Raw genomic sequence first — 19,636 nt, forward strand, 5'->3', positions numbered from 1 at the left:
GCTTCGGTCAGTCTGCTGTTCTGTTCCCCGCTCTGTCTCTGGTGAATCCTCTCACCCCCCACATCTCTGGCCTGTACCCCAGCTCTTGTATGCATAAATAAATCTTTAAAAAACAAAACAAAACAGGGAAACAAAAATACCAAGGTTGAATATAAGAGGAATTTGAAACTGTTTCCTGAAAAGTAAGAAGATGAAGCTGTATTTTTAAAATACTGTATCTTATAGTATGTGATTTCTAAGTGTACAACTATATTTTATAACATCTTAAGGAAATATGACTTCATGACTTCATCTTTAAAAGGCCATATATTCAAGATGACCAAAAATCTTTCTTCATGCCGTTGAGAAATGGGAGAATAGGGCTTCCCCTGGTGGCGCAGCAGTTGAGCGCTGGGTTGCAAGGCTGCCCGCAGCCTCTGCAGCGCCAGTTCGATCCCCAGCCACCAGCAAGGGTCCCACAAAAAAAAAAAAAAAAAAAAAGGGAGAATAAGAAGTTAGATCTTGGCACTTTTCTGCTTAAAAGCCTTCAATAGCTTCCCATCGTACCTAAAATAAAGTCCAACCTTCATATTCCTTGGTTTACAGATATGATCTGCACCCCAGCTCCGTCTGACTTTATTTCAGATCATTCTCACCTGCACACACCTGCCACTTTGGTCTTCTCTATTCATGGAATATGTCTGACTCTTTCTTACCTTAAAGGCTTTTTTATACAAAACTCTTTCCCACTGCCTGAAACAGGCTTTTCCCACCCAATTCAGATCTTTCAATGGCTGGTCCCCTTTCCTCACTCAGTTTGAAGAAAACAGTCTCAGAAAGATGGCCTTTGAACATTTCACTTCTCTAAGAAGTATTTATCACTAATATTTCATTATTTTATATATTACTTGTTAATTGTCTCCCCATACTAGGATATACACTTGAAAAGAACAGGGATCCTTTCCATATTCATACCCATGTTCCACTACCTAACACAATGCCTTGCAAAGACTAGGTACTTAACATTTGTCGAATGTATGAATGATATAATTTAGAAGTTCTAACTACCCTGGTGGTATGTGTATACGTATGCATGTATATGTATGTAAGTATTTGCGTGTGTGTGTGTGTGTGTGTGTGTGTGTGTGAATGAATGACTGATTATACTTGGGGAAAAAAAAGACTAAAGTTCAGAAAGGTTAAATAACTTGTCCAAAGTTAAAGATACTAGGAAAAAAAAAAAAACAAATAAATAGCAAACCACTAAAGAGATAGGATGTGTGCCCAGTTTTAGAGTTATAGGTCTGTGCACTGAAATCACTTTAGTAGACAATTTGCAGAAAGAGCAAAAATATACAGCATCACAATTTTTTTTTAATTTATTTATGTATACAAGAACTGGGGTACTGGCCAGAGGTGTGGGGGGTGAGAGGACTCATCAGAGACAAAGCAAGGAACAGAACAGGCAGACTGACTGAAATACACTGCTGAGGGGAGCAGAGGGAGAGACAGGAGAGATCTGCTGCGCCATGTGGGCTGCTCCCTGGCCGGGGATCGAACTCATGTTGCAGTGGCTGCAGATAGCTTCATAAGTTGCGTCCCAACCCCTGTGCCACCAGGGAGGCCCATGGTTTTAATTAAATCTATCTATCTTAATTGTATCTCCAAAGTGTAATATGAAGAAATTCAAATTAAAAAAATTAACAAGGGAGGGGTTGCTAAGAACAACTAATGAGATGATAGCTCTAATAAAAAGTCTGGTGTAAAAGAAGTATATAGACAAAAAAAAGTATGACAAATAAAAACAGCTACAAGGACTTCACTACTGAAGAATGTGAGACAAGTCAACAAATCAAATGAATTTGGGGGGTAGAAATGGCAAACTATTTTGTTTTAATTCACATTACTATGTAAGTGTCAAGGTAATATAAAAAGCATCCATTCTTCATATCTGTAAGACAGAGATTTTTATAACCCATCTGTCTCTAATCCAGAAGATAATACTAAGGAAAGAAGGGAAGACTCAGTTGAAGGAATGATTCATTTCAAGATGCATTTCTCCAAATTTAACTTCTCAAGTAAAACATACTGAATTCTAAACAAATTGCTGTGTGTTTCAAGTGGATCCCTGAGAAGGATGCTATGTCTCCTTAGCATTATCAAACATGACTAAAAATCCTACCAAAGGTCTTCTCTATGCTGCCATCTTATCTACCAACACCTCTACTTCACTCTTCATCTAATCATTTGGTCATTACCGCTCTTATTTTTCCTTCCCCCTTAATATTACAATGATAATCCACAGCACAAGTCAAAGGTTAATTATTTCTAAAACAGACAGCAAGAGAAAAAAGAAACAGAGCGACTCAAGTACTGTTAAAGAAATGACAGCTTTTAAAAAGAAGCTTAAAATAGAAAGATTTATGTCCCACTGGGACCTTAAGCACACCATAAACCCCAAAGTGAAAACAATTCACTGAGATGGAAAGGGCCAAAGAGGTAAAAGACACAGAGAATGTTTAGCTCAAGATCACAGTCATCGTAGCCAAAGACTATTTAAATCTTTTGGATATTAATAAAAATTAATATAGAAATCTCCACAAATTCATAAAAGCAGAAGGAAAAATAATTCACTCTTCACACAGATAATCACTAATAGCATTTTAATCTTTCCTTTTTAGTACTCTTTAGAATAAAATAAGAGGAGAGGGGCCTCCCCGGTGGCACAGCGGGTTAAGCACAGCACTGTGAAGCTGTGTGCAGCCTCTACAGCGCCAGTTCGATTCCCAGCCAGTCAGGGAGAAACCCACATGGTGGGACAGACCTCTCCTGTCTCTCCCGCCGCTCCCCTCAGCAGTATATTTCGTCAGTCTGTTCTGTTCCCCACCCTATCTCTGGTGAATCCTCTCACCCTCCCGCGCCTCTGGCCTATACCCCAGTTCTTGTATAAAAATAAATAAATCTTTAGGAAAAAAAAAAGATAAGAATATATGAGGAGAAAGGAAAGGAGTTAGCAAGGCTGAGGTACATACACACTCAGGAGGAACCTCTATGAACAAGGATATTTCAGCAACTAACTTCAAGGGACAATGAGCTGCCCTGGATTTGAAGATTGTGGAGCTGCCTCAAACTAGGCCTCAAGGACACCCCTGTAGTACTGATGATACCTGTGCATCTCCTCAATGCAGCAGCTGCCCAAGTGACAATTTCTCAGACTAGAACAAATAAGACATACAAAAGCTAATATGATAGTACTCTATAATATATGCATGTACAGCTGAAAGACATATAAAGTTTAAGTTTGTATTAAGAGCATATTACTTGTAATTTTTAAATATCTAAACAGCTTAGGTATTTAGAAATACATTGTAAATATGATTTAGATGAATAAAGAGGCCATAATATAATGACTATCTTAAAATTGACACAGGACATGTTTCTAACTTTTTGGGATTATGGATACTTTCTTTGACCGTGTAAGTATTTAAAATTTAGAATAGAATCCCAGAAACTACTGGGTTTGAGAATGTTAACATTTTCTATAGCTCCTTCCTTAAACAAAGAAGCAGTACAATACAGCCCTTTCAGCAATTTGTATGATAGCATTACCATTCTTCAACAAATAGTATTAAAGTCAGTTTTTACTCCTCTGTAGGCAAGCTCTTGAAAGCAGAAATTATATCTCCTCCACAAATAATCTCTGTCTTTCTGTCACACATACCCTTTCCAGTTGCCTGGAATATAGTTAAGCAGCACAAAATATTTTAAAGAATGATAACTATTATTTAACAAATATTTGGTGACTACTTACCATGTGCCAAGACTTTTCTGAACACCGAGGATTAAAAAAAAAAAAAAAAAACCCTGCTCTCACAGACCATGCATTTTAATAGAAAAGAGCAAAAAACAAAAATTATATTCAACGTGTTATGGGGAGAAGTGTTAAGGGGGAAAAAAACAAAAGGGGAAAGCTTCAGGGGAAGTAGAAACATCACAATCTTAAACAGGATGGTCAAGGAAGGCATCACTGAAAACATTTGAACAAGGATACAAGGGAAACAAGGGCAGTAGTAATGTGGCTATCTAGAAGAAAAGCATTCTAGGCAAAGAGAGCACCAATTGTAAAGGTCTAGGGAGTGCATCCAGAGGATATGTCCTATGTGCTCTAAGAGTGGAAGAGAGGCTGGCTGTAAAATGTTTAATAGAAAATAACAAGTGTTATGAGGATATGCAGAAATCGGAGCACTCCTGTTGCTGGTAGCAATGGAAAATGGCACAACCACTGTGGGAAACTTGTGTGCCAATGTTATTGCAGCATTATTCATAGTAATGAAAGAATGGAAACAACCCAAATGTCCAAGAGATGAATTGACAAAAATACAGAATATGCATACAATGACTTATTATTCAGTCATAAAGAGAATGATGTTCTGACACAAGTTATAATATGGATGAACCGTGAAAAGATTATGCTAAATGAAATGAGCTAGGCATAAAAAGGTCTATACTGCATGATTATACTAATATGAAATATCCAGATTAAGCAAATTCAGAGAGACAAAAATTAGTTTACCAGGGGCTAGAAGGAAGAAAATGGGGAGATACAGCTCAATGGTTCTGAGTGTATTTGGGGTAAAGAAAATATTTTGGAAATAGATCATGGTGATAGCTTTTGGGAATGCAACTGTGAATGTAATTAGTGCTACTGAAGTATGATCTCACGTTTGTCCCCATACCTTTCCTATGTGCCACCACTGTTCAGGATCACATTATTTCCTATCTGCTTAATTTCCATTCTAACTCATTCAGATATGTCATTACATTAACTTTCATATAGCACAACTGCAAGCAATGTTCTAAAATATCCCAAATGACATACTGTTAACCAACACACACAAACTCTTTAGCTGAGCATACAAGAGTCTCCAGATGACTTAAACCAACTTTACTGGCCTTTTCTGATACTTTTTCACTCCATGAACGCTAGCTGCAAATTATCTACTCTATTCACATTCCATTCTTTCCAACCTCTATACTTTTGTTCATGAGACTTCTTTGACTGACACCCCCAATCCACCCATTCACTCTTTCTCATCATTTAAAAGTCTGGTTAAAATAGACCTACTCTGAAGAGCCCTTCCTACCTCTAGATCCCCACTATTATCCCCAACTAAATGCAAATACTTAAGTACTTAACTTCTACAGCACCTGGTTTTCACTTTTCTGACATCTTCTTTGTTGTGCTCTGGATATAATTCTTATCTTAGCCTACCTAATCCTAACCCTCCCAACCAGATTACAAAACAAGAGTACATTTACATTTGCATATATCTTTGTATTGTCCAGTATTCCTAGTACAGGCTAACCGCAAATGCTCAATTAATAATAGATTTTAAAAGGCAAAATTCTGAAGCCAAAGAGATCTGGAACGTACATGAGAAAGTTCTTTCCTCCATACTGACAAAAACAATTCTAAAATAAAAAGAACACTTTTTTTTAAAGATTTATTTATTTATACAAGAAGTGGGGTATGGGCCAGATGTGCGGGAGGGTGAGAGGACTCATCAGAGACAGAGTGGGGAACAGAACAGGCAGACTGACGAAATACACTGCTGAGGGGAGCAGCGGGCGAGATAGGAAAGGTGTGCTGCACCATATGTGGGTTAGCTCCCTGGCCAGGGATAGAACTCAGGATGTCACAGTGATAGCACTGATAAAACCCACAGGCCACCAGGGAGGCCCCAAACATTTCATTTTAAATAAAAATAATGATCCCATTCTTTTCCCTTTATCCAACTCCAAAGTTGATAAAGGTCAACAGGCTATCCACAGGCTTTTACTGGGCTAATCACCAAAGTTTTTAGGGGCATAGAAGAAATGAGTAAAAATTTAAATGAGTAAAAATTCAAAATCTGCACTCCACTTTCTCATTCCTCCATGTTTATTCCATAACTAGTCCAAGCTATCTTAGAATTATCTTTCTAATCTGCCCATTCTCCTACATCCTGACATCTCAATAAACCCCTGAAATTAAAACTGGACAAAACTGGAAGGGTATTCAGGCCCCCCCACATTGTGAAGGGAAAAATCCATTATACCCATTCTAACCATCTGCCTATCCACATACACAAAGACAAAGAAAGCAGACTCTTAGTGTGCTCAGAGATGTTTAACTGGTATCAAAGTTCATGGGGGGGGGGGGAGGCAGAAAGTATTTCAAATAACAGATTCCCAATCAAATCCAAAAATGACCCAACCCCTCATGGGCAAACGTCCAGTCAAACCCAGGGCAGCTGAGGCATAAAAGCTTCAGAACAAGTCCAAAGTGTATACCAGAACTAACCACAAGAAGTGATTAGGAGTTAGGCCAAGTCTCAGAGTGTTGGAACAGGACACCCAAAATTCAGAATGTACCATGTAAGCTTCCACAGGGTCAAGATAACAGCTGCCACTGTCTCTGGCAAAATGCTAACAATCCAGGACCAAGGAACAGGAACACCCTTCCCACATATCTCACCCTCATCTCTCTACCTCCAATATGTATCCGCTGCTTCCTCCTTCCCAGCTAGCCCCCATTCAGAAAGTCTGGTTCATGGCAAACTGGGAGTTGTAGTCCAAGGCAGCACATGTAAGTGGGGGCAGGGAAAATGAAAACTGTTCCTGTGGTCACTGTTATAATGCTCCTCCCACTTTTTGCAGAGATGCATTGTTAACAAAATGGACCTTCCATCTAGTTTTTCCCCACCCAGTCACCCACCTCCCACTACCCCCACCCAATCCAAACTATTCTCCAAACAATCCACCAAATAATGCAGAACAAAAGCAAAACTGACCAAGCTAATACCCTACTTAAAAGTCTCCACTGTTTACCCAATAACTTACAGGATAAAAGATAAACTTACTAAAATAGCTAACTTGCTTAAGTGCCAATCACATTCAAATCTTTGTCATTTATTCCACATTTTCTGGTTTTTCAATATCCTTTCCCTTACATTTGGAATGCCCTCTCCAACTTAGCATTCAAGACCTATCTCAAATTACCTCTACATGTAACACTCCCCCAAATCCCAAAACAGAATTAGTGAGTCCTCCCTCTTTGCTCCCACAGCATTTTCCACTTGCCATTTCAATACTTACTGTATGTTACATTAATTATAGGAAACAGTATAGAGTAGTGCCTAACAAGAATTTTGGCATAAGATTTGGGTCAAACACCCAATCTTTCTACTTAGTAGTAGCTATATGGTTTTAGGTAAGTTGGTTACCTAATGAAACTAGGATAATGCAAGGATTTAGTTCAAAGTGAGACCTGAGTACTTTCAGCAAACCTCACTTTGAGGTTAGTAAGCACTCAACACAGCAGCAGAGTTAAGGAGGATACAATTACTTGACACATACTTGGGGGGGGGGCTTCTCCCCACAAAAGAGGATAGTGTCAAAAGTTAAGGGGGTATGGGGGGAGTGGGCTCTAAGAGGACTCCCACTCACAATACCAAATCAGAGAACTCATGGATTTGTACACTGTTTGACAGCAAGTAAAGAATAAAGAAATACAACTTTTTATTTATTTTTTTAAAGATTTATTTATGCATACAAGAGCTGGGTTGCAGGCCAGAGATTGGGGGGGGGGTGGCGAGAGGACTCACCAGAGACAGCGTGGAGAACAGAGCAGGGAGAGTGACTGAAATACATTGCTGAGGGGAGCAGCAGGCGAGACAGGAGAGGTCTGCTGCGCCATGTGGGTCACCCCCCTGGCCAGGGATCAAATTCATGCTATAGTGGCTGCCGACAGCTTCATAGGTTGTGTCTTAATCCCTTGAGGCACCAGGGAGGCCCCAAAATGCAACTTTTTTAAAGAAAAGTTTCATTAATTCTTTCAAACACTATGAAGATTTAAAAAACCTGAGTACTTAAGTACCAAATCAAATTATTCCAGAAAGCCTATGTAACCAGCAGAAACAGTAGGAGCTAACCCACTATGTGCCAGACACTGTCCTGAACACTTTATATGTATAGTTAATCTTCCTTTTAATTCTATTAAACAGATAACAACTCTCTATTTTACAGATGAGTAAACTAAAATACACAGAAGTTAAATAACTTGCCTAAGATCACACAATCAGCTTGTGACAGACTGATGTTTCAAAACCAGGCAGTTTTTTAAAAGTAAGATCAAGGAATAAGGTCAAATAAGTTTTGAAAAAGTAGATCAAGGAGTCAAAAAAAGCAAAGCTTTGAAAAAGTATAGACATATTATCTCAATTCAAAATATATATAAACCTTAACCAACCAGAAGAATAAAAGGATGCTCTCAATTATTTGAAAATTGAATAGTTATAGCTACCAGTTATTGACTTTTATCAAATATATACTGAGAATCTGATAATGTTTAAAATAATGTGACTTCTATTTTAAATTAAAGAAGTAAAAGCACACATTTAAGATTAATGATCAGGATGAAATTACATATAAACATTAAGAAAAAAATAAACATTAAGAATGTCATTTTAGGGGCCTCCCCGGTGGCGCAGCGGTTGAGCGCTGGGTTGTGAAGCTGCCCGCAGCCTCTGCAGCACCGGTTCGAACCCCGGTTGCTCCCCGGCCACCGGAGGAGGGTCCCACATGGCGCACAGACCTCTCCTGCCGCCCGCTGCTCCCCTCACCAGTGTACTTCAGTCCTTCTGCCTGTTCTGCTCCCCGCTCTGGCTCTGGTGAATTCTCTCACCCTCCCGCGCTTCTGACTGTACCCAGTGCTTGTATAAATAAATAAATCTTTAAAAATAAAAAAAAATTTAAAAATTTAAAAAATAGGTAAAGCATCTGCATTTAAAAAAAAAAATGTCATTTTAGGGCCTCCCCTGGTGGCGCAGGCGGTTGAGCACAGTGCTGTGAAGCTCTATAGCCTCTGCAGTGCTGTTCAATCCCGGCCCGCCGTGGAGAGTCCCACATGGTGCGGCAGACCTCTCCTGTCTCGCCCACTGCTCCCTTCAGCAGTGTGTTTTGTCAGTCTGCCTGTTCTGTTCCCCGCTCTGTCTCTGGTGAATCCTCTCACCCTCCTGCGCATCTCGCCTGTACCCTGGTTCTTGTATAAATAAATAAATAAATCTTTTAAAAAATGTCATTTTAAAAATATTAGGCAAGAAAAACATTAACAGCCAACAAGAAAGAATTAAAGGGGGGCAGTGCACTCAACTTTAGTTGGGTGATGCTAAGGTAACTGCAATCATTTCCAAATGTTAACATTCAAAAATGCATAAAGCTCCAACCACAGCAAAATAATAAATAATAATAGATGAGAGCATAATAGCACACATTAATAGATGACTACAATGAACTGGTTTAAATGTATTGGTATTAAAGTTGTTTTAACAAAAATACTATACTACAAGAACTTTACAGCACTGTTGTACAGTAAATGCGTCTTAGGTTTGGAAAACAAAAAGGCTATGACAAAAAAAAAAAAAAAGGCTATGACATTAGAGGGTTTTGTTTGTTTTTTTTTTTTTTAAGAAAAAGCACATATCAAGACAAAGCACCTTCCAAGATAACTGTAACAAAAGAGCACTTCTAAGGAAGTTCTTCTCTCCCTGTTCTTTCCAAATCTAACTACAATTCACAAACACATAAGGACCTTTTAAAGGACCATACAGAGGAACCACTCCAGACCAATGACATCAGAATATCTGGGGATGAGCCCAACTGTTTTTGAAAGTTCCCCAAGTGATTTTAATGTGCAGTCAGGGTTGAGAACTACTGTTCTAAGGAAATCAAAACCCTTCATGTTATTACTTCATACGGGGCTTTTGTCCATAATGATTTAAAAAAGTATTCAGTCAGAAGCGCGGGAGGGTGAGAGAATTCACCAGAGCCAGAGCGGGGAGCAGAGCAGGCAGAAGGACTGAAGTACACTGCTGAGGGGAGCAGCGGGCGGCAGGAGAGGTCTGCGCGCCATGTGGGACCCTCCTCTGGTGGCCAGGGAGCAGCCGGGGATCGAACCGGCGGCGCAGCCGCGGGCAGCTTCGCAACCCAGCGCTCAACCGCTGCGCCACCTACCCAGTGCATGTATAAACAAAACAAACAAACAAACTAAAATAAATAAAAAACATGCCTCTATTTGGGAAAAAAAAAAAAAAAGTATTCAGTCACCTTATTCAGTCAATTTGGAAACAGTTTAACTGAGGAAGATAAATAGCCCCCTTAGACTACTAAATGGGGCATTAAATATAAGGACACAACGCATAAGTTAAACAAAATTCAAGGCAAAAGGATTCCAATGATGTTTTGGAATAACAGTAATTTCAATCAACAAATCAAATATACCAATGATCAGGATATTTCTATTTTTTTTAAACCCTAGATTTTACAATCTGTGAAATGGCACCATGCTTTCTGGTGCTCTGAGGAGCCCAATAATTTAAAAAAAAAAAAAAAGACTCACTGAAACAACTGTCAACCTTGAAACAAAAGTCCAAATGTCATCTTAAAAAAGAAAAACTAACCAAGGATTTCTTAAACTGAACTTTAAGACTGCATAGTTCCTGGTTAAAAAAAAAATCCCTTTGTCCTTTTAAGCAAAGGATATCCCTCAAAAAGTGAAAACTGTCAGAAGAACTGAAATTCAAACTTACATGCCTAAATTTTTTATTTAGCTACTTGGAATTTCATATCAAAACTAAATAAGCTTCTAAATCAAATGTTAAAAGATCCTATTGTGTTATTCAAAAATATCTCTACATGTCCACATCCTTTATTCAACTCTTGAGGACAGATGTGCTACTTAATGTTTCAGATTTTAGTACCATAATAGAGCATTCATACCTTAGCATACCCTCAAGGGTCTAAAACAGAACCAATAATGAAACATTAATATGCCAGCAGCAAAATATGACTATTTTCAAAGTGGGATGAATAAAGATTGTTAGTAGTCTCCTGTCAGTACAAGTCAGCAAATTATTTCTTTTTTGGAGCACTGGGTGAACCCGTAATTCAAGAATTCTCTTTGATATTCAAAATACTGCAAATGAACTTTAAAAAAAGGCATTATGAAGAAAATACCCCTTTAATTCCACTGCAGTTCTAAAGAAACACCTCAATGATTATGGTAGACACACAAACGTCGAAATGGTGTGCACAAATTTTCATAATGATAATAGTATTCAGTGTCCACCTTAATTTTCATAATGCAATTATCAGCAAGACCAAATATATCAACATGTGCACGTTTACTGACCAAGCAAGACTGAAGCAAAAAGCCCTATGTAAAAAAGGGCAAATCAACACCTAATTTTCTCTCTAGCAATATGGAAATAACAGGGCTTTGAAGCTAAGCAGACCAATGTTCTAATCCAGGATCCACCACTTAGGTAAATTACTGATACTCTCTAAACATGTAAGATGGAGGAGATAATAACAGCAGCTACACCATCATGTTTTTAAGAGGACTAAATAACATCTGAAGTTCACAACATAGAGAGTTGATATTAATTCCTGACCACTCTCCCAAAGACCAGTTATATGCTAAAGGGACTCAAATACGACGACATAAACTATGAGGCAAGTTCAATAATACAAAATCCGCCATGAAAATGACTTTTAAATTTCAAAAATCTGGTGTGGATTAAAATGACTTATTTCTGAAGTCAGAGTTACTTCTCAAAACACATTCTAACCAAACCTACCTATCTTCCCAAATACCCCTTTTGTCTTCAACACACCCAACTACAAAACAGATGCGTGATAAGTAAAAAATAAACTACTACACCAAAATTGGTACTTTTAACTCAAAAAATAAAAATTGCCACAAGAATAGTCTAGGTTTTGAAGATAAGGAAAACCATTACGGTATTAAGACCTCATCCTTTATACACAACCACTAAAGAATACAAATAACTCAAATACAAAGAAAAAGAAGGCATAATTACCTAATATCCAATTTTCATAAAACTATCCAATGAATGAGAAAAATGGTTAAGCTGTTATCTGGGCAGACTTTTGCACTTAATGGATATTTTAAATTTATTGTCAAGTACACAAAGATGGGATATTTTGTTACTATTTACCCTAAATCAATTTAATTCCATTACATAAGTCAAGAATTTTACAAAGCACTGAATCAGTCTGAAAACAAGTTCTGAGCCTCTTCAGTGCCTCACTGCTACCAATTTCCCCAAAGTGCAGTATATAACCTGGACAAGCAGACCTCCACCACACCCAACTCAAAATATTTAAGCAAGTTGGCCCAGACCTTGAGAAACACAAAGTTTCCCCTAAATGTTAATACTCAAAAACTACCAGTTACCGTTAGGTGTCATAAATAAACTCCAAGGGCCTTGCAGATCCAACTAGCTTTAAGAATGTCCACCTGCCATATGTGCTGAGAGTGCAACAAATGGAATCCAAACATTACTCAAACATCAAATGCTAGAAAAGAATCTCTACTGTTCTGCGGGGCTAATTCGACGGTATTTAATGCGAAAAGATCGAAAATTAAAAGCAGTGGACCAGAGACCTCACAATTACCTACCAAACTTAATCCTTCATACTTGCACTTTTCCCGTCATCAACAGGAAACGCCAAAGAAGAGGAAACAGAGAAAAACCTAAATTTGCTAAGAGGAATAACAGCACTACTTCCAACCCCCACAGGGTAAGTGAACAGACGAAAACGCAGTGGAGGAGAGGGGCAGGGGGAGGTGCCGTAGGTGAGCTCAGTCGGAGTCTGAAGAGCAGACGGTGCCTCCAACATCTGTAACGACAGCTGCAGCAGGGAAACGAGGGGCTCGGAAGGAGAAGGACCAGGGCTTGGGGGCTGAGCCTCGTGCCTGCATGTCAGGCTTTTTCCTTTCCCAACTCTTCTCTCACCTCCCAATTCCCATCCTCCCCATCCCATGCCGCTCCCTCCATAAAGAAAAAACACCCAATAAAACCGGAGACAGAGAAGACAAAGAGGCATCAGGAGCCTGCACAGAGCATCCAGAACAATGGGGGAAGAGAGGACGGAGCCAAACTCCCCAAGAGGACAAGGAAGAGGGGTGGAGACGAGCCCGGGGAGGGACCGGGGAAGCACCGCCGCGCCCGGGCCCCGCTGGCGGCGGACGCCGAGACCAGAGGCCCGGCCGCGGCGGGCTGGCCCGGCCCGGAGCGGCGCGGCCCGGAGCGGCCGGCGGGGCCTGCGCGGGTCCTCAGGCGGCTGCCGTGGGGACTCACCGGCGTTCTGGTCTCGGGGCCAGAGGTAGTATGTGGCCGGGATCACGATAAGCCCCACGAAGGAGGTGAGAAAGTAGAAGAAGGTGTTCCCGCTGTCATCGTACTGGAACTGCTGCCCCGCCATGGCACCCCCTCCTCGCCCTCCCTCGTCCCACCGCCGCCACCACGACCCCCCTCAGCGCCTTGGTCCCAGCGCCGCGGCCCGGTGTGGCGTAGCACGCCCCGCCACGGCTCCTTCCCGCCCACACGCCTGTCGGGCCGCCACTGCCGCGACCCCGCCGGCTCTCGCGAGAAGAGACCGCTCGCCCCTCCTCCTCCGCGCCGCTCTCCCTGCTGAGGGAGACGTGGCCTACGCAGCCGCGGAATTCGCCTCTGAGGCCCCGCCCTCCGCCAAAGCCCCGCCCCCCCGAGCCTGCCAGTTCTCCCTTAGAGTCCCCACCCTCGCCGCAGGGTTCACTCCTCTCCCTTCGTTTTATCGGCATTTGACTCCTGGTCTCCCTGGTCGGCCTGTGGGGTCCCAACGAAGATTTAGGAGTTGGGCTTCTCTGGTGGTGCGAGGGATTATGCACCACACTATGAAGCAATCCGCAACCTCTAAAGCATGTGTTCGCTTCCCAGCGAGCCAGGGAGCTACCCACCTGGCGCGGCAGACCTCTCCTGACTCGCCTGCTGCTCCCCTCAGCAGTGTATTTCAGTCAGTCTGCCTGTTCTGCTCCCTGCTCTGTCTCTGGTGAATCCACACACACACACACACACACACACACCCAACATCTCTGGCCTCTGGGGGTTGGGCCTCTCTGGTGGCACAAAGGGTTAAGAGAACCTTTGAAGCTATTCCCAGCCACTGCAGCACAAGTTCCATCCCTGGCCAGGGAGCTACCCACAGTCAGACCGCTCCTGACTCACCTGCTGCTCCCCTCAGCAGTGTGTTTCAGTCCATCTGTCTGTTCTGCTCCCCACTCTGTCTCTAGTGAATCCTTGCACCTCTGGCCTAGTTCCAGTTCTTGTATGCATAAATAAATAAATAAATCTCAAAAAAAAGAAAAGGTTTCGAGGTTGAGGAGTGAGGGCGATCTGTTCACCCGCCTGCGACTGGAATCAGAGTGATTCAGAGCAGAGTCGATGCTTCCTTCCTCCCCTCGTCCTACCTCACCCACTCCTGCCCTTTACTCTTGATTTCCCTAGTTAATATTGTTCCCTTAGGTTCTGGACCTTCTGCTCAGGCCCCCCACATTTTGGAAACAATCATTCAGAACAGGTGGGAGGAGAGAATGGGGTGGAGATTGTATGTAATAAGAAGGGTGGGGGATTTAGTTGTGTTTGCAAATTAACGTTAGTTACAAAACACTGTGATCTACATTGTGCCCATTTTGCAGATGAAGATTCCCCCCAAGTCAGTGGAGATGGTGACCTCCCCATCCCAGGGCTGATATGTATAGCCACCAGGTCTACAGAGTTTTCTCCCACCCAGGCAGCAGGCTAAGACTTTTATTGCTTTATTTATGTCAAGTAACTATCAGTAAACCCCATGGAATAAATCAAAGCATGCCTGATCTCCAGAAGAGGAAGTTAAGGCAAAGGGATTGTCTAGAGTCACACACCATGAGCGAGCCAGAGTCAAACCCAGCTCACTCTGACACCACAAAGTCAATGCTCTAGACCACCATTTGGTCGTGGACCTTAACATTTCTCCCAAAGCAGCTGGTTTTCTGGCAGGGTGTGGGCAGCAATCTGTGCTTGGATTAGGGACGGCTGGGGGAGCCCTGGTGCTTAGAGACTTTTCCCTTCGCTCACTGGCTATGAGATCCCAGAGCTAAGCTGGAAGCGGGAGGTCAGGGCACTAATCTGGAAATGACCCTTGATGAAGGACTATGGAGGCTTTGGTGGTAGGTGTGATATGATGACATACATCTGAAGAGGTGTGAGCCCTTTCCCTTAAATCATATACAGTGTTTTAAACCAATGTCACCCCAATTTAAAAAAAATGTAAGAAAAGCAATAAAAACAAAATACACGTTCCCAAGACTTCTCGGACATCCCCTACATACGCAGTATATTCAATTCATTTTAGTTTCTGATTCACTGGACAAGCTGGCAAGTGATTGTAAGTGATAAATATATGAATAAACTTGTCCCACAGGTTAGATTGTCGGCTTGCATTGATAAATAGTGGGACATGGCCAAGCCTATATAACAACAGAACTCTGCCCCACAAGTCTTAGAGCAACTAATCCAAGAAGCCAAAACACAACCTCTTCAGCAATCAGCCCAGACTAGGTCAACTGCCAGCTCCCCAGTTGTTTGAGCTCATTTTCCTTTTTTTTTTTTTTTTTTAGATTTATTTATGTATGCATACAAGAGCCAGAGATGCGTAGGGTAAGAGGATTCACCAGAAACAGAGTGGGGAACAGAACAGGCAGACTGACTGAAATACACTGCCGAGGGGAGCAGCGGGCAAGTTAAGAGAGGTCTGCTGTGCCATGTGAGTTGCTCCCTGGCTGGCCAGGGATCGAACTCATGCTGCAGAGTCTGCAAATTGCTTCACAGTGCTATGCTTAACCCCTTGAGCCACCTGAGAGGCCCTGAGCCCATTTTCAAATCAGGATCAACTGGGCAAATATGCTATCTAAACCAGTCACACAGGATGCCCCTAGTTAGCCTGCCTTCAGCTTCCCCAGGAGAATGATCAGAGTATGCTTGAATCCTTACTTTTAAAACAAACAACAAAAAAAAAACCTCTAAAACTTCCCCACTCCCCTGCTTGACTTTGAGTCTGCTGAACACAAGTGATGGTGGCAGAATCTCTTGCTATAGCAAAAATTCTGAAATAGGCATTGTTTGCTCTCATTTGAATGTCTTGTGTTTATTCCACATTAGGTAATTGCTAAATAAATTACTTTTAACTGTTATATAGTATTACACACACATAGTAGCCAAACATTGATGTCTTACTGATCTGCCAGGTGCCTTTATCTCCTCTCACCAAAATCCAGACACTTGGGGAGGGGGCAGAAACAATCAACCAACCTGAGAATCAAGTTCACTGCCTAAATCTGAGACAGGACTACAGAAATGAAAAGGCCTTTTTGGAACCTAAGGAAGGGTCTTTGTGAGCAAGGATTGTGGGTTTGATCCTTCTAATGAGCCCATCTATGAAACTATTTACATGTTACCATTCCCCACTTGCATGGATGAGAAGCACTACCAAGGCTTGTACCTATACAACTATGCTTTTCAAGCTGTTTTTAAACATTATTCCTAGAAAGAAATCTACTTTATATTAAGAATATATTACTGGGGCCTCCCCGGTGGCGCAGCGGTTGAGCGCTGGGTTGCGAAGCTGCCCGCGGCCTCTGCGGCGCCGGTTCGATCCCCGGCTGCTCCCCGGCCACCGGAGGAGGGTCCCACATGGCACGCAGACCTCTCCTGCCACCCGCTGCTCCCCTCAGCAGTGTACTTCAGTCCTTCTGCCTGCTCTGCTCCCCGCTCTGGCTCTGGTGAATTCTCTCACCCTCCCGCGCTTCTGACTGTACCCAGTGCATGTATAAACAAAACAAACAAACAAACAAACCAGCAAACAAATAAATAAAGCATGCCTCTATTAAAAAAAAAAAAAGAATATATTACTGGAAAATGTGTCATAAAAGCATAATTCTAAGTTTAATGTGCTGTGAGATCTTTTTCTGTTATACTACAGATCTAGTCATAGTAAACAAATTATACTTATTTATATATAAAATGTTGAATTAAATAAATACTCAATTACACTCTGAAGGTTTTCTAAAAATGCTTGTCTTAGAGAATATAAGTAAGGGACCCTGAGTGAATGAGTGAACACACTTTGTATTATCTGGTGGGAAACTTCATTTAAAGAAATCTTCCAGTGCAGTAGTTCTTAAACCTCAGTTGCAGAAAATTCACCTGAAAGGCTTGTGAAAATGTATATTCTTGGGCTTCACCTCTAGAGTGGCAGGCAGAAGATACAAGGCAGCCTGAAAAATTGCACTTCTCATAAGTCTCCAGGTGATGCTGACACTGCTACTCTAAGAACCACACTGCTGTACTGAATCATTTTTGCAAATCAATCCTTTTAAACAATGAATAATTACTTCCTAATTTATCTGTTCATCATATGTTGAGTTTACTGAAGCTCTAAATTACACTTGACTTGAGCATTTTATAAGAAAACATTTCCCTTCAGAAAGCTGTAGAAAGATTGCTGACACCATTCTTTTCTGTGCTTTTAAAACCATTAGTTCCTGCTGGACGAGGATCAGGTGCCTTTCCAGAAACAAGAAGATGACAAAAACACCAACTGCTGCAGGTTTTAGAGCTTCTAATCCACTGGTCTTTGAAAACAGTATTTTCTAAACCTCCTCTCTGAAGAGGACCAGAGCACATATGTGCTGGTTAAAATTACAGCATGAATTGGAGACAAAGTTTGGTAGTTGTGTTTTAGTAATTACTACAGATAAGTCTAAAAATCAAAGTAAAGCCTGTTTGGGAAACAGGGAAAGCCTGTTTTACACAAGCTATGAATCAATATAAACCCTGGAATTACATTAACTGAAAGGTGAAGATATTCACAAGCTAGTAACCTCAAACTTTGTTAAATATAAGAATTGCTTGGGGAATTTAAAATATTCCCAGTGCCTAGGTCTATCCCTATACCCCTTACATAAAAATCTCCCCCTCATGATCCCAATTGACAGCCAAATTTTAGAACTAGTGTATCCTGCTTAAGTAATGGTGGGGAGGAGGTTGGATGAAGGTCTCATGAAGTAGTCTTGAGGATTCTTGATCTACTGAGTCTAGCAGTCTATCAGCTTCTGAAGGTCCTGCACTGAATGAGAAACTACCTAAAGGTTGGTGACTTCAGAGATTCTGCTCAAAGCTATACACCAGTGCCTCCAAAACTGTAGTGTACATATGAATCCCTTGGGGGAATCTGATTAACATGAAGATTCTGATTCAGTAAGCCTGGAGTGGGGTCTGTGATTTCAAATTTCTTTTTTTTTTTTTTAAGATTCATTTATTTTTATACAAGAGCTGGAGTACAGGCCAGAGGCGTGGGAGAGTAAGAGGATTCACCAGAGACAGAGTGGGGAACAGAACAGGCAGACAACCGAAATAAACTGCTGAGGGGAAAGCAGGCAAGACAGGAGAGGTCTGCCACGCCATGTGGGTTTCTCCCTGGCCGGCCAGGAATCGAACCTGGGCTACAGAGGCTGCGGACAGCTTCATAGCGCTGCGCTCAAACTGCTGCACCCCCGGGGAGGCCCCTGGTTTCAAATTTCTAACAAACTCCAGGTGACACTTGTGCCTCTGGACCACAAGTGCACACTGACTAGCAATCTTTTAGATCTTCCACCAAATTAACATCAAAATATAAAAACAGCAAGCTTTGGGCAAATATGCTTAGAGAGACGATACCAGTGAACACAATTCTCATGGTAAACATTACAAATGTCAATATTTGAGGAAAAACTGTAGGCCAAACTTATGAGATGGATTTGAGATAGTCAAAATTAAATGAAGAGTGTGGAGGGCAGTTCTGAAAGATAGGACAAGAGTGTAGGTATAGGAGAGCAGGGTAGCATAGAAGGTAAAGCTTCCAAATCAACTTAAGCATTCTAAACTGGGTCCTACAACTTACTACCTATGTGACCTTCAGCAAATGGCTTCAACTGTGAAATGGGAATAACTGTGTATGTGTTGGGGGGGGGGCGGGGGAGCGTGCACTTGGGAAATGAAATGTGCTCAGCCCAGGACCTGGCAAATAAATACTTATATAAATCCCCTTAAATATATAAACATTTATATTATATAATAGGAGCCCCAGTCTATTAGGCTTCACAGTTGTAGGTGCATTCATTTAGTCTTGATGGTTCTGCACTCCTGCTTGGCAGGCTGTAGGAAATCCAGTCTTGTGCAGAAGTTGTGCAAATAATCTGGGGATCTCTCTTGTGTGCCCATTTTGGACTTGCTCCTTGCTCTCAGCCATGGCTACTTAAGTTACAACCCTGCAGGCTCAGTGATAACAGAGCCCAGAGAGTCTGTTGCCCGCCCAACCCACACAGGTGCCGTTGTGTAAACGCTAGAGCCATTGCACCTGATTGTTGAAATCCATGTTATTGCTCAGGAAGAAAGAACATACCCTAGTATGACAGTTGTTTGTCTAGAATTTGGCAATGGCAGTAGAGTGTTGTAATGTCAGGAATGGGCACTGAGCAGGTTTTCTAGGATCCAGCAGACCGGGTAAAGGAGGAGTCAGAGTCCTCAGTGGTTTTTGCAGGTCTTTTATTTAGATTTGCCAGGCACATGGCAGGCAGGGTGCTGGGGGGCCGGGAGGCTGGCAGTCCTCCCAGGCCCCAGCAGGTCTTCACTCTGGGTTCTCCGGCCTTCTCTCGGCTTCTTCTTTCGGCTTCTTCTCGGCTACTGCTTCTCTTACT

General features: G+C 41.8%; 1 protein-coding gene across 1 annotated transcript in view; it reads right to left on the reverse strand.

Annotated features, from left to right (window-relative positions):
- Positions 1 to 13,477, reverse strand: part of SEC63 (SEC63 homolog, protein translocation regulator) — a 64,194-nt gene extending 50,717 nt beyond the window's left edge. The window contains exon 1 of the mRNA XM_037520178.2: positions 13,185 to 13,477. Coding sequence (XP_037376075.1) covers positions 13,185 to 13,308 — 124 coding nt within the window. The 5' untranslated portion in view covers positions 13,309 to 13,477. The remainder of the gene's footprint in view (positions 1 to 13,184) is intronic.
- Positions 13,478 to 19,636: the final 6,159 nt, after the last annotated feature.

This window comes from Talpa occidentalis, unplaced genomic scaffold (assembly GCF_014898055.3).
Source record: "Talpa occidentalis isolate TD23 unplaced genomic scaffold, MPIMG_talOcc4v2.1 talOcc4.2, whole genome shotgun sequence".
Taxonomy (NCBI): domain Eukaryota; kingdom Metazoa; phylum Chordata; class Mammalia; order Eulipotyphla; family Talpidae; genus Talpa; species Talpa occidentalis.